This window comes from Schistocerca nitens, chromosome 9 (assembly GCF_023898315.1).
Source record: "Schistocerca nitens isolate TAMUIC-IGC-003100 chromosome 9, iqSchNite1.1, whole genome shotgun sequence".
Taxonomy (NCBI): Eukaryota; Metazoa; Arthropoda; class Insecta; order Orthoptera; family Acrididae; genus Schistocerca; species Schistocerca nitens.
The window spans coordinates 301,598,060-301,613,372 of NC_064622.1; the positions used below are offsets into that span (position 1 = coordinate 301,598,060).

The window sequence follows — 15,313 nt, forward strand, 5'->3', positions numbered from 1 at the left end:
GCGGATGTTGTTTTACGCGAGGCTTCATCTGACTCTTCCCCAGAGTTGATGGAGTACGATGTATGTGTGGGGCAATCATCTCGTCCCACGCCTGCCCCTCCACCTGCTGCGGTCTCCCCACCCCGTCGGAGAGACAGGATGAAGGTGCTACCCCCAACATAGATGGCTCCCATACTCCAGTGGAACTTGCAAGGGTTCAGGACGCATGTGGAGGAACTTCGTCTACTTTCTCAGGATAGACCACTGTGTCTCTGTCTCCAGGAGACGTATTTCCATCCATCATACTCCCCTGAGATACGAGGCTATACACTCCATAAAAAGGACGACCTGAGTGGAGAGAGAGCTAGAGGAGGCGTAGGTATTTTCGTCAGGACGGACTACCATTCCTCGCCTCTCTCACTTACGACGGCTCTACAGGCCGTCGCTGTGTCCGTGCACGTGCGTCATCCATTGACTGTATGCTCACTTTACTTGCCCCCACATGATGCTCTTGATGAAGCGGCCCTCACCGACCTTCTTACACAGCTCCCCCAGCCATTCATTATTTGTGGTGATTTTAATGCCCACAATGTGCTTTGGGGCTCTGCAATTACCTGCCCCAGAGGTAGAGCAATTGAGAGGCTTCTCCTGTCATCCTGTGCCTACTTGCTCAATGGAGGACAGAGTACTCATTTCTGCACGGCGACTGGGTCGTTCTCTGCCATAGATCTCTCGTTTTGCTCTCCAGCTCTTGCCGCTAGTGCTCACTGGGAAGTGGTCGCTGACTTGCACGGCAGTGATCATTTCCCAATCTGGATTCACCTGCCAGATGGCGTGGGCCCCGAAAGGAGACCACCACGATGGGTGCTCAGTGGAGCTGACTGAACACTTTATAGCCAGTTGGCCCAATTCGAACACTGTGTGAATGTTGAGGTGTGGGTGGATCATATTACCACAACGGTCCACCACGCCGCTGCAGCATCCATTCCACAGTCCACAGGCCACCGGAAAAGGCCACCTGTGCCTTGGTGGAGTGACGAATGCCGCTCTGCAATCAGGACCAGGCGTGCGGCCCTGCGGCGGTTCAAGTGTCGGCCGACTGCTGAGAATCTTGCAGCCTTTCGGGTGGCGAGGGCGAGATGTCGCCGCATTATTCGTGAGAGCAAGAAGAGGTCGTGGCAAACGTTCCTGAACACCGTTAATCGTTCCACCAAAAGTTCCATTGTATGGGAGACCATTAGGAGAATTTCTGGCAGAGGAGGGAGGTGCCCCATAGGTGCTGTAATGAATAACGGCACTCTCTACACAGATCCGCGAGACATTGCCCAGACTATGGCAGCATATTTTGCGACAGTTACTGCCACAACCAGTCAGGATCCAGGTTTCCAGCGCCATAGAGCGGTTGCTGAGAGGTGTAGTCTGAACTTCCAGCCCACCTCTCATGAAGTTTACAACTGCCCTTTTTCTATGTGGGAGCTGGATTCTGCATTGTCTGGAGCTCGTGACACTTCCCCTGGTCACGACAGGATCCATTACAGTATGCTATGGCACCTCACAATGCGCAACAAAGAAATCCTCCTCGCACTTTTTAATGCCATTTGGGCGTTGGGTCACTTTCCTGACGCGTGGCGTGAGGCAGTTTTAATACCTTTTTTAAAACCTGGGAAAGACCGCACGCGCCCAAGTAGCTACCGTAGTATTGCCCTCACTAGTTGCATAGGGAAGACCTTGGAGCGGATGGTCAACCGCCGCCTTGTCTGGATGTTAGAATCCCGGCAACTACTTAGTCGCTTTCAGTGTGGGTTCAGGAGGTTTCGTTCCACCTTCGATAACCTTGCCCTCCTGGAGGCGGCTATTCAACAAGCTTTCCTACGCCGTCATCACCTTATAGGTGTATTTTTCGACATCGAGAAGGCCTACGATACCACTTGGAGGCGTCTCATCCTGGAGCAGCTTCACGAATGGGGTTTTCGTGGTTGTCTTCCTCTTTTTATTCAGTCTTTTCTCTCGCCACGATATTTTAGGTACCGAATTGGTGACGTCCTGTCTGATCGCTTTGAGCAGGAGAATGGTGTCCCTCAGGGTAGCGTTTTAAGTGTGACTCTCTTTGCCATCGCTATTAATAGCATTACGTCCATAGTGAAAAGTCCTGTCCAGTGTTCTTTGTTTGTGGATGATTTCTCTTTGTTCTGCTCTTCTTCAAGCCTTGCAACGACAACTCGTCAGTTGCAACTTACGATTAGGCGTTTGGATGACTGGGTGCTGAAGAGTGGATTTAAGTTTTCCACCGAGAAGTCTGTATGTGTTCTTTTTAACCGTTCTCGTTCGATTTTCACCTTTCCTGAGTTGCGCTTGAGGGACACTATTCTGTCTTTTAAAGACACGGTGAGATGTCTGGGGCTCATTTTTGACTCGAGGCTCACGTGGTTACCTCATCTTAAAGACCTGAAACGGCGGTCGCTTCAGGCTTTAAGTATTTTAAAATGTCTTAGCCACAGTACATGGGGAGCTGACAGAACTTGTCTGCTCCAGTTTTACAGGGCGTTTGTGCGATCTCGGCTCGATTATGGGTGCACGGTGTATGGGTCCGCGAGGCCTTCTTATTTAAAGATGTTGGACGTTGTGCACCATGAAGGGCTTCGGTTGGCCACTGGGGCATTCCGAACTAGCCCCATACCAAGCCTCTGTGCAGAGGCTGGTGAACCGCCACTTCATATGCGGCGACAGCTACTTACGGTCCGCCAGGCGTATAAAACTTTGTCCACACCATACACCCCTGCATACCATACCGTTGCTCAGCCTCCTCTGGCACGGTTATTTCATAACCGGCAACGTGCGACGCAGCCCTATGGGATTCGCGCACAGGATTGCCTCGCTGCAATGTCTATGGCTGGTCTTCGTGTTTTACGTCGCGGTTGGAGCAGATCTCCACCTTGGCTCCTCCGAAGACCCAAACTTATTTTAGATTTGACTCGTTTTAAGAAGGATGGCACGCCAGATTTTACATTCCAGTCACTGTTTTTTAACATTTTAGATGTGCATCACGGTTTCACTGTCGTTTATACCGATGGCTCCAAACAGGAGACTTCCCTTGGCTGTTCTGTGGTGTTCCCTGATCATGTTACCCGGATTCGCCTCCCTGCTGAATATACCGTTTTCGCAGCGGAGCTCCACGCGATCCTGAAGGCACTGGAGCAGATGAATCGTGTTTGGGGCGATCGATTTCTTCTCTGCTCCGATTCTCTTAGTGCCTTACAATCACTGCAGAACCTATACCTGACTGAGGAGATGGTCCAGCTGATACATGGCCAACTGTACTTGCTCCAACAGCGGGGTAAAGAGGTGTCCTTCTGCTGGGTGCCTGGTCATGTCGGCATATGGGGCAATGAACAGGCTGATCGGGCTGCCAAGGAGGCCTGCAGAGAGCAGGATGTGGTCCAGTGTCCTATCCCCTTGCAGTCAGTCATCGCTGCACTCCACAGGAAGAGCATGGAGTTGTGGGAGGACGAATGGCTGGCGGTGACGGCCAATAAACTGCGGTCGGTAAAGTCAACCACTCGGCCGTGGCGTTCCTCCTGCCGGTTGCTCAGGCGGGAGGAGGTGGCCCTCACACGTCTGCGGATCGGGCACCGTCCTGTGACGCATGGCTATTTATTACGGCGGGAGGATCCTCCGTTTTGTGATGCCTGTGGTGTGCACATCTCTGTCCGGCACATTTTAACAGACTGCATTTTATACCGTGATGCAAGGGCAGCAGCACAAGTTGATGGGGATCTGCCTTGTGTTTTAGCTGACGATGAGACGTGTGTGTCTAGGGTTTTTAAGTTTTGTGATGTGTCTGGACTCTGGCCTAAACTTTTAGGCTGGAGGTTTTAGTGTATTGCAGAGCGGCTGACTCCTCCCTTTTTTTCCTTGCGGTCAGCCAGCCACTTCCATCTGCTACATTGTTTTAGCTCCCTCTCTCATTTTCTTCCTGTGTTGTCCATGTTTTACTGCTGACGCCCTGCTTCATCCCACGCTTCGGTGTGGGTGAGCAGATATTTTCCAATGATTGTTCCCCGTGTTTTATGTTCCGTTTTATGTAAATGTTCTAAGCTTTTTTTTTCTTGACGCCCGTCTCACTAGGATACTGAACGGGCGCTGAAGACCTTGCTGTCGTGCGCCCACCAAACCCCTCTACTACTACTGTTGTAGGTAATGCCAGAGGGAATCATATAGGTTACATTCAGCAGGGCAATTCCATGGTAATTCAAACAAGAAGTCTTGTCTCCTTTCTTATGGATTGGTTGGATTACCCCTAAGATCCACCCTTCTGGGATTCTTTCCTGATTCCGTATCAACTTCATAAGTTTGTGGATCACTTATGAAGGCCAGTTCCCCCATTTTTCAATAGTTCTGCAGTTTTTCCACCAGGTCCTGGTGCTTTGGAGTTTTTTTTTAGATAATGCTCTACCTTTTCTAATGTCGGTTCATATATCTCTGGATCTGCAGCGTAACAGAGTGGCTGCACAATCCTGTTATGATTGCCCTCCAGAATTCCCTTGAGTATTCTCTCCATCTGTCCAGAACGTCTTGTTTGTATGTCAGCAAATTTCCCTCTTTGTCCTTACATGCTATTATCTTTGGTCTATGTTATTGAGTTCCTTCTTTAATTTTCGTATGAAGTATTCTACTCTCATTCCTTGATAGTGCTCTTCCATCTCCTCTGCCTTTCTCCTTATGGCTTCCTTTTTTTCTGCTACATACCCTTGTTGCTTCTATTCTCTTTTCATTATAAAATGCTTAATTTGATATAGTCTTTCACTGTAAGCACTTAAGTCTTGCTTCCTTTCTCTTTTCCACTGCCTGTCTACATTCATCATAGCAGTCTTCAGTTCTTAGTCTTGGTGTTTCCCTGAGTATTTAATGTGCTGTTGTCAGAATGGCGATTTTGATTGAGTTCCATTCTTTGTCTATATTGTCTTAATAATCTTTTGTTTGTAACTCCTGTCTCAGTCCATTCTGATACTCTTGAACAGTGGACCTATCTTTCAATTGTTCTATATTCCATTTCTTTACTCTGGTACTACTTCCTTTGGCAGCTACAGCAAGTTTCTGCCTCATTTTGCCTCCTGCTAGGTAACTGCCACAATCTGATTTAGCTCCTCAAAAAGTGCACACATTTCCCTTGCCAGATGCTTGTGTCTTCGGTACCAGTTATGGTCTATTTGATTTGCTTCATTTCTTTCTGGTGTTTTCCAGGTCACTTTGTAGACATTTTTCCTCGGGAAATGGATACTCACTACCTTTAACTTGTTGGCAGCGGCAAATTGGACAACCATCATATTGTTATTACTAGTTTTAACATGCAGACGTTCCTTACTCTACAACATGCTTCTGAGTGTCTCTTCTTTGTAGAGTTTGGCATTATATCTTCTGGTAAACCTTCCGGGATGTAAGGTCGTGGTCCATGAAACTCTTCGGCTCCTAACGTTTCGTCCAGAGCTGCGCTGGACATCTTCAGAGGGGTGTTTCTCCTCCGGTGAGCCTTGCCGACTGACGGGTCGGATGTCTGAGAATGACTTGTATATCGTAGAAAGTGGGCGTGACCAGAGTTACACGTGATATGCAGAGATAATCTTTGTCAGAGATAAAACTTAACTATCGATCGTAATCTCGTCACGGATAAAACTGTCTAGCAATTCTGTAGTGCTACTGTAAAAATATCACTGAGTTTCATGGTCTCTTCGTTCTCCGGTCTGTAAAAGATAAACGCACTCCTCTATCAGCCAGTGGCGTATATAAAATTCCGTGTACATGCGGAAAAGTTTATATTGGAACAACAAAAAGAAGCGTAAATACACGGTTAAAAGAACACAGAAGTCTTTGCCGAATAGGAAAAACAGATAAATCGGCTTTAGCAGTACATGCTTTTCAGTCAGGAAATCATCAAGTGAGGTTTTCCGAAACAAAAATTTTATCTACGACGACGAACTATTACCCACGGCTTTGTAGAGAAGCAATTGAAATATATAAACATAGGGATAATTTTAATCGGAAAGAAGAGACCATGAAACTCAGTGATATTTGGACAGTAGCACTACAGAATAGCTAGACAGTTTTATCCGTGACGAGATTACGATTGATAGTTAAGTTTTATCTCTGACAAAGATTATCTCTGCATATCACGTGTAACTCTGGTCACGCCCACTTTCTACGATATATAAGTCGCTCTCAGACGTCCGACCCGTCAGTCGGCAAGACTCACCGGAGGAGAAACACCCCTCTGAAGATGTCCAGCGCAGCTCTGGACGAAACGTTAGGAGCCGAAGAGTTTCATGGACCACGACCTTACATCCCGGAAGGTTTACCAGAAGATATGTCATCCGGTCGTGAAAGCCTTCATACTTTGGCATTATAGTCACCAAGGAATGTTTTAGTCACATCTAGGTATTCTATCCGAAACTTTCTGTAGCTAATTGTAGAAATCTTCTGCCATGTCTTCATCTGATTCTTCTGTTGATGCATATACATTCATGAAGATCACATTGTGAAGTTTGTCTTTGACACACAGAGGAAATATCAGGACAGTGATTGACAAACTGCAGTACCTCGAATCAAGATATTGTATCCATCAACTATGAATGCAGCATTTCTCCAGTGACACCCGAACCTCACTAAAAATATATAGCTATATGTGTGCTGCTTATAATTCAGTCCAATTATGCTACACTGAAATTCATTAGATGATGAAATGCAGCTCTTTTACAAGAAAACTGGACTTCTCGAAAAACCAAAAATTCTGACCAGAAATTTAAAAGGAACATTGAAAAGCTGGACCTGTCTGGAAAAAGCCAGACATTTAGCAACCCTAGGTCTTGTTTCAGAAGGTGAAAAATCTAGATAGATTAATACATTCACCAGCGAAGTCATGAGATAGAAAGTATTACTTTAATAATTATTGCAATTTCTGCAGTTAGAGCTGTTTTTGAAGTGCAGTTGAATTGACAATCGAATGATTGATCGTAAGAACCTACAGATGTGAAAATGGTTATCACACTAGTTGTGACTGTCAGGATGTTACACTGTACTCAGTTTTTTCATGTGGGATCAACAGGCATTGTTGTATACTAGAATATATCCTGTGCCCAACCTCCATATTTTCCCACGTTGTTAAGTGAAACAGATAACACAGACTTAAATCATGAAAAATGTTCCCTATTATCCTCCATAATATTGCAGTGTCATTTTCAATGTGACATGCAAAAATACTAGAGAGATGACATCTGGAGATATTAGAGTACCCCTCACCTTGCTACCTGTTTGATGAGCCCTTGTGATTGATTTATATCTAAAAAGGGAAGAACCATTAATGCTTTCAAAAAACATTGCACATTATTTCTACCACAAGCTGCTGTCTTCAATCACTCTATCATTAAATTATATACACTGACATACAGTGCCTGACAGTAGTTTGGAAACTTGACTGTAGCAGGAAATTACAGCAAAGAGTGTATTTATTTCACTGAATTGGATGTGTTGGCATTTGTTTTACTGAACCTTGTGTGAAGTATAATAATAATTATAATATTGTTACATGGCCGGTCTTCATGAAGTGAAACAACTTTAAAAAATTAATTTCAGGAACTGGTTGACATAAATCAGTCGCTGTTGAAAGCTCTTGGTGTATCTCATCCTCGTCTTGATGAAGTTGTACAGTTAGCTGCAACTGCTGGATTACATGCAAAGCTGACTGGTGCTGGTGGTGGAGGATATGCTTTTGTGTTTTTGTCACCATCAGTAGAAGACAACAGAGTTCAGCTGCTGAAAAGATTACTTGCACAGCATAATTTCCATTACACTGAAACTGGGATTGCAGGTCCAGGTGTTATGCTTCAGGAGGAGCAGGGCACTATTTGATATTGTTGCTGTAAAATATTTGTTTCTGTTACTTCAGACTGTCAAAATATTAAATGTGCTTTATGTATAGAAGCAAACCACTATAAATGTATCATCATTTATCATGTAAATTGGCACCAATCATGCTCATATATGGATTAATATTCAGAATGCTTGCAGTTGATGCAAGTTTTTCATCTAGTAGAAAATCGTCTGTAGATTATCAATTGGAGTCTATAATTTCTATTTTATATACAATATTAGAAAGGAATAAAGAAGTTTGGAATGAAATTTTTTTGTGCTGACGTAAAATTTGCAGAGAAATGGGTGCTTTTCAAATACATTAATTTATCTGCCCCTCTGATATAACTTATGTCTTATTTTCAAGCAGAATGTCTTTTATTAAATTTTTTCCAGGTTTTTATGTTTGAGATAAATCCTAGAAAAATGCTCCTGGCAAAATATCAATGGCAGTTTTAATGATGTTGATATTAATTTCATGTTAAAATACTTGTGTATTTAATTCTTTGAATAACTTGATGTTTGCATCAAACAGTTATTTCTTTGCCTTTGATGTGTATTCAGTTTTGTTGTGTTATTTACATAATTATGATATACTGGGTATGTATGTGGTTATGTATTGGGCATGTATATGTTTGGCTTTTATCTATGAGCTCACCATTTGAGAATTGTTACATTTATGTTATTTGCAGTATCAGACAAAGAACAAAAAGAAAAATATTTAGCAATAGTTTGAAAAAAAATATTTTTATGTGCAAAGCTGAGTGCATGGAGCCAGCTAGAAATCACACTTATTTAGAAAACCTGTTTATGTACCTAATAATCGTGCTATATATAAACTGCATTTATTTTAATTGCATTTTTTTCTTTTATACAGTGTACATTTTTTCCTGTAGAAAAGAACAAAATTTTGTGGTATATAATTTGTGTACTATGTTCTACACACAAATCATCAATGTTACTATGTGATGAAAAATGGTTTAATGTATTGTGCCAAATCTGTGTGTTTTTATTGCAGTGCTAGCAGTATGGTGACAAGATCTATCAAATGTTTCCATTTCATTATTGAAGGCAAATTATAAATTTAACTGACATGATTAAAATAAATGACACAAAGTGAAGTACAAAATTTTATTTGTGCCGTGTATACATTTTACCAATAAACAGGACAGAAAAGAAGAGAATAGAAGCTTCTGAATGTTGAAGATGAGATGGGCAGATTAGGTAACTAATGAAGTGGTATTCAATAAGATTGCTTACATTCAGGGAGTCATTGAGGGAGGTAGCAGACAATTTTATTAACAAAGCAGATGTTTAAATTGAAACTAGAGTCTGAGTGTACAGAATAAAATTCAACTTTCAGTTTTGAGTACATACGTATCCCTATCCCTTTGATTATGTGCAAGTAGGTAATGGTCAGTCACATCATTAGTCTCTTGGAACTCTCTCCCTTGCTGTGGTAAATATTCTTCCCATCAACTTAATTATTTTAGTGTGTATGTGATAGACGTCCTTCCCACTTACAATCCATCTTGATATCTAGCAGAGGCTTGCTAAACTTAATGGAGCAATTTACTGCTCATTTCATAAAACTTTTATATTTTCAAATTGCTCCATTTATTGTTCAACTCAAAGAACACTATCAATATCACTGTGGCCTGAAACCTATGAAACTTGCATTATTCAGTTGTGTGTTGTGTTACTAATTTTAATACAAAATTTAGCTAGATAATCTGATCCATGGTCTGATCAATTGCCACTTCTTCCCAACCTTCCAGAATTTGTCCTCTGTCTTAAGGAATGAATTAAAGGTTCCGAAATCCAGGATTAGTTCTCATTAATGTGACCCAGCCATTGTATCTCATAGTAATTTTATACTTGGCTGTTTATTTGTCCACAGATCTTTGGACAGTAATAGGCATGTCAGCTTAATATCACAATAATTCTAATTAAAAACAATATTATGAAAAGGATAGATTGCTATTCACCACATAGAGGAGGCACTGAGTCACAGATAGACATACTGAAAAGACATCAACATTTTAGCTTTCTGTCAAAAGGCCTGCGGAAATAAACTCACATACTTACAACTCCCACCACACGGCCGCTGTCTCTGGTCCTGGCCACTGCGGCCTGACTTCTAATTAAAAGTTTACAAACATGCAGGTGGCTGCATAATTACTTACAGGCCTGATTAATTTAAAAATTTAATATTACAATAATTATTCACATCTTATGAATCATTCCACAGACTGCACTAATTGCACACAACCCTTTGGGCTGATATCTTGGATCACGATGATACCACTACCTTTCCATTACCTTCTTTGTCTATTTCCCATTAATCTGTCTGATAACTATTATAGTGACAGGAATTCAGACACCAAAATTATCTGTGTTGCAGTTCCAGCTGTAGGCTTTGTTCATGGTAGTAAGTAGAACAGTGTAACAGAAGGTGATTTAATTTTGAGCAATTAAGAGGGTCATCCACAAAGTAAGCTCCGTTTCTATTTCTATCCGCGCCAGCACTACGATCGCAGTTCTGAGCATATGCGGCAGTTACTCTGACTCAAGGAGAAGACATGGACGCCATTTTCAGATTGCTGCTGCTGATATGTGCTTTGTAGTGCTTCTTTGTAATGTCAGCTGTAATTGAAAATGCCGCCGCATGTGAAATCAGATCTGTGATTTGTTTTCTAAATACAAAGAAAGTTAAACTAAAGGAAATTCATCAGCAAATCTGCGAGGTTTACGGACAAAATGCTATGAGTGATTCAGTGGTTAGAAGATGGGTCAGACTATTCAATGAAGGACATGATCAAGTGCACAACGAAGAACGAAGTGGACGCCTGTCTGTGGTTACTGATGAACTGGTTCACTGGGACATGTTTGATCATCCTTTGTACAGCCTGGACTTTGCTCCTAGCGACTTTCATCTCTTCTTACACCTAAAATCTGTCCTTGGTGGTCACCACTTGATGAGCTGAAATAACATGTTACCACATGGTTGAATGAGCAGGTGGCAACTTTCTATGAAAAAGGCATACAAAAACTTGTGCCACGCTATGACAAGTGCCTACAAAATTTCGAAAACTATGTAGAAAAGTAGTTCAACAGTTGTAGATTTTTATAGAATAAATATTTTTTCTGTATCTGTACACGTTTGTTGTATATAACCAAACAGAACTTACTTTGTGGACATACCTCGTATATTTGATTAATTGTTATTTTACCACTAATTTGGATGTGATTTGTTCGTAGAGGTGTCTAACCAATGAGTGTATATATAGAAAACATACTCAACCATAAGTTCTCAAGTGACATGAATATGATAGATGGGAGCTGTCATGGATTGATGTCCTCATCAGAGTAGTGCACAGAGGCCTGGCCTGTGAGCTGCAGGCGCACTTGACTAAAACCTTTTCTGATGAGGCGAGCCCATGACATCACTGCATGGGCTGAGCCGTCTGGCACGTAAGCAACAGTGTGCTATGGGTTCAGTATTCACACACAGAGACGTAGCCCTTAGACTGTGGCTGCACAGCTCTGCACTGAGTAAACCCATTATGTTACCACGTGGGCCGAGTAGTGCTGTGCGCAAGCACTGGTATGCTGCAGACTACGGGCTAATGTTAGCTTTGATGCTGCTGTGAGCTTTGGTTTATGAGTGATGAGTACAGCAGTGCTTAGTGGAGTGGTGAAACTTCTCCATTTGTTCCTTAACACAGAAAATGAGCACAGGAACTAAACATTGTTTGTGGAGGAAGGAGAACATGTTGAGAAAAAGGGAAGTAAAAGAAAAATTAATCAATCCAGAGTGCAAACTTCACATCCTGAAACAAATCTCAGAAGTTTAATTTGGACAGTATTTAAGCCTATAGAGCACTGCAATCTGAAAAACGTTAAACTTCATGTGCTGTTCAGTGTTCAGTGAAATTTACACTCGTGCAGAATGGCCAAGTGTCACTTCGCACATTTCTTGTGATGTGTGCGTGTGTGAGAGAGATAAACAAAGGTCTTGTGAGGATGACGAATGCTTTTCTAAACCTGCTCAAAAGATAATTGTCAATAAATGCATGAATGTATGTGCACAAGACGTAAGGTCATATGGAACTATTGAGACATTAGTCAACACATGCAACTAATGGAAAAGTATCCCTTGACTGTGTCACAACACACTGCAGATAGTGCTAAGCCTAAGAGATGTTGTTATGCATGAGGTAATTCCTTGTATATTAAAAGATGGATGCTCAGCCACTACGGACATGCGGAGATGTAGCACAAGAAGAAATCATTATCTGACATGTAGTCTCCTATTTTGCTGACTGAACTCTGATATCGTGTTTTGTTTACTACCCAGTTCACAGATGAACCGAAAACAATTTGAAGAGGATTGTCAAGACTATGTATGCCACTAGGTATTCATGGCACTGCTTGGAAGACAAGAAGCCTTTTACGACTGATCAAGGTTCCAACATTGTTTTTGCCCTGCGTAATTATTCGTAGTTGAATTATTGTTGCCATATGCTAAATACAGAGGTATGAAATGCTTTTAACCCAGCGTATATATGCATCAATTGTCCACAAGATCATTGTATTTTTACTTTGGGAGAAGAACTTGTCATTTATGCAAAGAAAAGTGGTCTTCTCAATATTGTTGGTAGATCATGGGAATAGTCCTGTGATACTCTCTGGAATATCTGGCTGATAATGTTAGAATAGGAGGAAAGTCAGTATTTGACTGTGTGTGAAAACTTATGAAAGGCTTGAATTGAAGGAATATATATTACGCTGATGAACAAACTAATTCCTCTTCTTACTGTACTGTAATTTTTATACGCTATCATTTAATTTATAGCAAGTCTTTTAAAAGATTAGGATTTTTGCAGCCCTTCAGGGAGGCATCCGAGAAATTAGAACTGGAGAATTCACATGCACTGCACCTTGTGTTGCCATGAACGATGACACTATTACATTATTTGGCTTGGGCACCTCAGGACAGATGAGCCTCTGAAATTGGAGCTTTTTGTAGACATCTCAAATTCTACTCAGAGGTAAACATAATTGAACAGAAGTGCCAAGAAGTAGCAACTTTTCGCTAACCATCATTTAAAAATGATATTTGAGGACGAGACATGAAGTCATGGCAGAGGTGAGACATACAGTCCATTTATTGCTACATCATTAGCTCCCCAGTGGCCTTTTCTCAAGGGCATTACAGACTCCCGATCAAAAACAAGGTCATTCACAGAATCGAGTATAGGCCTAATAGGCTCAGATTCGATATTCCCTTGTCTACAGAACAGCCGAATATGTGAGAAAATGTCATCAGATCACCCGATCGAATTTGTGAGTGACCTGAGTGGAGCTCTGAAATTCAGTGAAATACTTCAAATAGCTTCAACAACAGGACATTGGGTTTTATTTTCAATAAACTTCCATATTCGGAATAGGGCTCACATTATTGCTGATTTGCAAAATGGTATATTAGAAGATTTTTGTATTTTTCCAATCATGTAAAAGACATTTTGGTGAAAGAGGCATGTATGAGCCATGAAGAGAGAGTTCTTTCATCAAATTCCACAAAAACACTACCAGCGAAAGTAAAGAAGTGTGCTTTGTGGGCAGATGTCAAAGGCAGTCTTACTCTGATAGACAAACTGGATAGATATTTCAATCAGAACTGCAAAATGGAAGAAAATGTGGCTTCTTACTGGAAAACGAGTGGGCAAAATTTTCCAACTCTTCAGAAGCTCACGAGGAAAAGGTTTTGTATACAAGCATCTAGCTCTGCATCTGAAAGAAATTTTAGTTCTGCTGGTTTCATTCTCAGTGCAAGATGGTCACTTTTGCAGCCTCTTTTTTGTTAATGATAATTCTATCAGAGTAGAATAAGTGAAAAAACATACTAAAACTATTTTTGGACATTAAGTTTCATTCTCCATTGTTTGTAGTGGTGAAAAAGTTTTTGTTTATTGCACATTTTGTTATGTATGTTTGATTTACGTCAGATTACTGAGCAGCAGGGCCAGTAATGGAAAGTAACATGTGAGTCGTCATCACACACTCAGTGGCCATTTAAAATATCTAACAAATGCAAGGCAACTGTGAATAAAAAAATCTTTTTGTGAGAGCAGGTGATGGTGGGACACACATGCCGCATAGTAAAGTTTGACGTGTTGCTCCCGTGGGCTCAGTAGTCGGGATGTCTACCTAGAGTTGCTCGTGATGCAGCCTGCCCACTGTGGTGGGCTGCGGCAGGCTGAGGCAGCACAGAGCCATGAGCTGGCACTTCAGATGCTGCAGGTCGGGCCAGAGAATCCTGCGAGCTCAAGAGTGCTGCGCAGCAGGCCATTCTACACTACCCTGGTGCTCATGACCACACCAGGAGGGGACCTTCCCAATTATTTGCTGTATGAATGTGGACTGTAATGTATTTTGCCAGCCAGGGTGGCCGAGCGGTTCTAGGCACTACGGTCTGGAACCACGCGACCGGTCGCAGGTTCGAATCCTGCCTCTGGCATGGGTGTATGTGATGTTCTTACGTTAGTTAGGTTTAAGTAGTTCTAAGTTGTAGGGGACTGATGACCTTAGTAATTGAGTCCCATAGTGCTCAGAGCCATTTGAACCATTTGTAATGTATTTTCAAGGAATGGTGTATCACTTGCAGCCGTGTAACATATCAGAGGAAAAGATCATAACCAACAGAGTCTGGAGACGAGAGTTACATTTTTCAGTGACAACTGGTTTGAAACCCAGTAGTGTTGTCAGTGAATGTAGGACCATCACAATCAATTTCTGAGTGAACATTGTGGAGGGAACTGCTTGCATTGATCACTTGATGTTTGATACCTTGCATAAGGCCATTGCTCACAGCGGCACATAACACTACATTAAACTTAACAACACATAAACTGGACAGTAGCTGACTGGAGGCATGTAGTATAGTCTGATTAGTCACAATTTTGCCAATTTTCAAATTATGTGTCAGATTTTTCACTGATGGTCCAGCGAGGTGTTTAACATGCAGACTGTGTAGGAGTAATCCAGGCCAGAGGTGATTGTGTTACAGTGTGGGAGTATATTCCATACATAGCTGGGACACATTTATTCAGATTACACTGCGCATGTTTCTGTTTAGAGATGGTAGTAGGGGCTGATAAAGTGATAACTTAACAAGAGCAAGGAAAAAAAATAAAATGGTAGATGAAAAAACCTACCAGATAACGTATCATAAATAGCGTGACAGGTGGTGAACCTAACATGAAAAATAGTTTAAAAACGTAAATAAATAAATGCAATTGAGAAAATAACAAATTGTGAGACGGAATTGCAGAGTGACTTATAACCACTTTTTGAAAAAAAAAAAAATTGAGTTACTTGTCTCGCATTCTCATATGTCTCTTTTATCGTGTTAACAACGTTTTGTTTCCAA

The 15,313-nt window shown here is 41.8% G+C and overlaps 1 protein-coding gene and 1 non-coding gene across 2 annotated transcripts in view; both read left to right on the forward strand.

The window, feature by feature from the left end:
* The window catches only part of LOC126203076 (mevalonate kinase), a 40,378-nt gene extending 31,386 nt beyond the window's left edge, over positions 1-8,992 (forward strand). Inside the window, exon 4 of the mRNA XM_049937314.1 lies at positions 7,603-8,992. Coding sequence (XP_049793271.1) covers positions 7,603-7,878 — 276 coding nt within the window. The 3' untranslated portion in view covers positions 7,879-8,992. The remainder of the gene's footprint in view (positions 1-7,602) is intronic.
* A 5,330-nt stretch (positions 8,993-14,322) lies between these two features.
* Trnap-ugg (transfer RNA proline (anticodon UGG)) lies at positions 14,323-14,401 on the forward strand. The gene has a single exon. It is a non-coding gene; the product is annotated as a tRNA-Pro (tRNA).
* Positions 14,402-15,313: the final 912 nt, after the last annotated feature.